Consider the following 3,930-nt stretch of genomic DNA (forward strand, 5'->3'; position numbering starts at 1 on the left):
AAAAAAAAAAAAAAAAAGTTCCCAAAGACTTAGCAGGAACAAAGACAAAGTTTTGCACGTCTGAGCAGCTAAAGCTACCTTCCTATGACAGGAGAGACCAGAAAGGGCATAAAAGTTTCTTGCTCAAAAGAAAGGCATGATTACCAATAAATAAATAAATATAACTTCTGTAGGGTGATGAATACAAGCATGTTCTATTTGAAGAACTGAGTTCATTTTTTTATGCAAAAGTTTGTAGTTTCCAGAATTTTGATGAGGTACATAACAACAATCTCATGTTCAATCAAGGCTTAGTAAAAATATATATCACTGAAGCTCTTGAGAATTAGAAATATGACTAGTCTGAATCAAGATGTGCCACAAGTATAATATACACACGAAATTTTAAAGATTCAACAAGAAAAGAATATGTAAAATATTTCATTAAGCATTTCATGTTTACCCCATGTTAAAAATGATAACTTTTGGACACACTGATTAAAATAAAATATGTTATTGAGTTAAAAAAAAGAAAGGCATGATTAGGGATGCTTCTCAACTTTTAGAAACTTGAGGAAAGAGCACAGATGCAGTCCTCAGATACACACGGAATAAGCTAAACTTAGGGATGGATTGTGGTGGCTTCAACATAAACTGACAAAGAAAGGAAAAACATACACTTACTCTTTTCAATGAGCTGGTCCTGAACTCCTGCCAATGCACTTACTGCCTAAAAGAAAAGCCACTGGTTACTAGACGAGTGACCACAGACCTCAGGAGACCACTCCCAGATAGGAAGGAAGGGAAAGGAAAACACATTCCTCAACAACAGGCCACAGAAAAGAGTCCCACACACCACACCACTTACAGCTGCCGATGTAACTGAAGATTTACTGAAGAGCCGCTCAGCTTCCTTAAATTTCCGGTTCCTTCGGTCGTTTTTGCTATTGGAGTTTCTAAAACACACAAAAGAAATTCACTCCAAGCATCAAGCTACGCCTATGGTTTAAACTGGGAATGCCTTGCACGGGGGGAAAGGAACTCTTCTTTTTGTCCCTACCCAGATTCCATACAGATTCCATACACAAATGCCTCTGATCCACTTGGACTGACCCCTACGACCTGTAGGCCAAATGCTCCCAATGGATGGTATGTGTGTGATGAGATTACTTTAGGTGCTCCACAAACATTTACTTTCCTTTTTTTTTTCTCTTTTTTCATACCGGGGATCGAACTCAGGACCTTGCACTTGTGAGGCAGGTGGTGGAACCGCTGAGCTAAATCCCCGACCCATTTATTTTCCTTTTAAGAGATTCAGGGGACCTAGAAACATGACAGGTCATCAGAACGTAAGGCAATACATACTCCCTATTCCAAACCCCTCCTCATTCTATCTTAACACGAATGCATTTTAATGCTTATTATTAAAAATGACTAAAAAACAAAAAAATGACTAGTACAGCTGGGCATGGTGGCACACATCCATAATCCCAGGATGCCAGAGGCTGAAGCAGGAGGAATGCCATAAATTGAAAACTCGTCTGAACTACGCAAAGACGACCCTGTCTCCGGCTGCGGATTTAGCTCAGTTGGTGCTGCCACCTGCCTCACAAGTGAAATGTCCTGAGTTCGATCCCCAGTACAAAAACAAACAAACAAACAAAAATTTAAAAAAAGGGCCAGGGATTTAGTTCAGGGGGGCGCGCCTGCCTCGCAAGTAAGGACCTGAGTCCAATTCCCAGTCCAAAAAATAAAAAACAAAACCAGGGCAGGGATTTACCTCAGTGGCACAGTGCCTGAGTTCAATCCTCAGTACACAAAACAAACAAATAATTTAAAAAACCAAAGAAAGGGGCCAGGGATTTAGCTCAGTGGTTCCGGCACCTGCCTTGCAAGTGCAAGGACCTGAGTTCAATCTCCGGTACCAAAAAAAAAACCAAAACAAAAAAAAATAAATAAAAAACCAAAGAAAGTTTAAAAGAAATAAAAATCATTAGCACAGGACTATGAATGTTGCTCAGTTTATAGAATGCTTGCCCAGCATGTGCAGAGAGGCCCTAGATTCAAATCCTAGTACCACAACAAAACAAAAATGATTGCCAGGCAAGGTGGCACAAAGGACTCTTTCTCTTCTTTTTTTGCAGTACTGGGGACTGAATTGAGGGGTACTCTAACACTAAGATATATCCCAGGCCTTTTTTTTGAGACAGGGTGAGACTATGCAGTTCAGACTGCCCTGGAACTCACTGTGTAGCCCAGGCTGCTCTCAAACTCGCAGCAATTCTCCTGACTCAGCCTCCAGAGTGCTGGAATTACAGGCATGCACCACCACACCCAGCCTATTTTTACATTTTAAAAAAGGGTCTCAATATATTGTCCAGGCAGAATTCAAATTTCAGATCCTCCTGCCTCAGCCTCCTTAACTCTCCTATATCTTAAAACTAAAGTGAACCTGGCATGGTGGCATAGGCCTAAAATCCCAATAAGCAAGAGGCTGAGGGCCGGGGATTTAGCTCAGTGGTGCCACTGCCTGCCTCACAAGCGCAAGGTCCCAAGTTCAATTCCCGGTATCAGAAAAAAAAAAAAAAAAAAAAAAAAAAAAAAGATGTCACAGAACTGTGTACACACATTGCACCAATGTCAATTTCTGGGTTTGATAATGTATCACAGTCTTATGAAATGCAATGCCTGGCCAAAACTGGGTGATGGCTATATGAGGCCTCTTTGTACTCCTTCCGCAACTTCCTACGAATCTACAAATATTTCCAAACTACAAGAGTCCTACATGTTTTTATACACTACAGAAAGTCTGCAGACCTGTGCAAAAGCACAAATGCGACAACACGCTAACAGTGAACACTGGTGAGGGGAGCTAAGTGTTTGTATCCTGTTTTCTTTCAATTCTATAGATGCAAAAATTTCACAAAAGTTAAGACATTTTTACAAACTAGTGTCACCAAGTAAACAGTGGCACACTTGCCATATGGCAAAAACTGTAAGGGTAGAACTAGTGACTGATTAAAATGTGGAAAATACTAGCACAGTGTGCTCTTGGGTCAGGTGCTGTAAGAACTACACACATTTCATCAAACCTCACACAACCTTGAGCCACAGGTCCCAACTTCTCCTGTATATAGACGCAGGCTTGTCCAAGGTTACACAGTGAGGTAGTGGCAAGGCCAGGGTTCAAATTGACACCCAGACCTCTCTCCACACCACCATTTTACCACTGCCAACCTGCAAAGTTCCCTCCAAGAACATACAGTCCTATAAATATCGCCAAGGTGCAAGACAAACGCTGGCTTCTGACACTCACTTTTGGTTGGTCAGATACCGATCCCAGCCACGAATAATATTGCCATACATCTGAGTGTCTTCTAGGTAGCTTCCTTCAAAAGCATAGATCTGTCTCTCCAAGTTTGCCAGTGTTTCCTGAAAAACAAAGACATGGTAAAAGCCTTTTAAATGTAAACATTAAATATGAATAGCCAGGGATTTAGCTCAGTGGTTCTGCCAGCTGTTTGCAAGCCCAAGGTCCTGAGTTCCATCCCGTACCAAAAAAAAAAAAAAAAAAAGAGAAGATTGAAATCTTGGTATTAGACTTGTAAATCCAAGTTCACCCACACTGAACCGTCTTTGGGGAGAAACAGATATGGTGAAGGCCAGGCTGTCCAGGCCTAAGACATTAGTCCTTTCGGGGATGATGGTCACCTTTTAAGAATGAAAGGGAAAGTAGGAGCCTGTCCTTAGAAAAAACGCACACAGTTGCAAATTTTGCGTATACTTTAGAAAGCTGGGCGTTAAGAACCAACCGGGCTGGGGGCAGATCATGGGCAGCCCCCACTCCCACTCACTAGGGTGTCAGTACCAGGAGAGGCAAGAGTGAGCAACCTTCAAGCAACTCTCTCCCCTCCCCGCAGCCTCAAAAAGGCCGCGCTCCGGGCTGCCGGT

The 3,930-nt window shown here is 42.1% G+C and overlaps 1 protein-coding gene across 1 annotated transcript in view; it reads right to left on the minus strand.

The window, feature by feature from the left end:
• The window catches only part of Meaf6 (MYST/Esa1 associated factor 6), a gene marked incomplete at its 5' end in the record, with an annotated part of 22,021 nt that extends 18,091 nt beyond the window's left edge, over window positions 1-3,930 (minus strand). The window contains 4 exons of the mRNA XM_010626062.3: window positions 664-709; window positions 848-935; window positions 3,296-3,411; window positions 3,871-3,930. Of these exons, the coding sequence (XP_010624364.1) occupies window positions 664-709; window positions 848-935; window positions 3,296-3,411; window positions 3,871-3,930 (310 nt within the window). The remainder of the gene's footprint in view (window positions 1-663; window positions 710-847; window positions 936-3,295; window positions 3,412-3,870) is intronic.

This window comes from Fukomys damarensis, unplaced genomic scaffold, assembly GCF_012274545.1.
Source record: "Fukomys damarensis isolate Sample0158 unplaced genomic scaffold, DMR_v1.0_HiC HiC_scaffold_23, whole genome shotgun sequence".
NCBI lineage: Eukaryota > Metazoa > Chordata > Mammalia > Rodentia > Bathyergidae > Fukomys > Fukomys damarensis.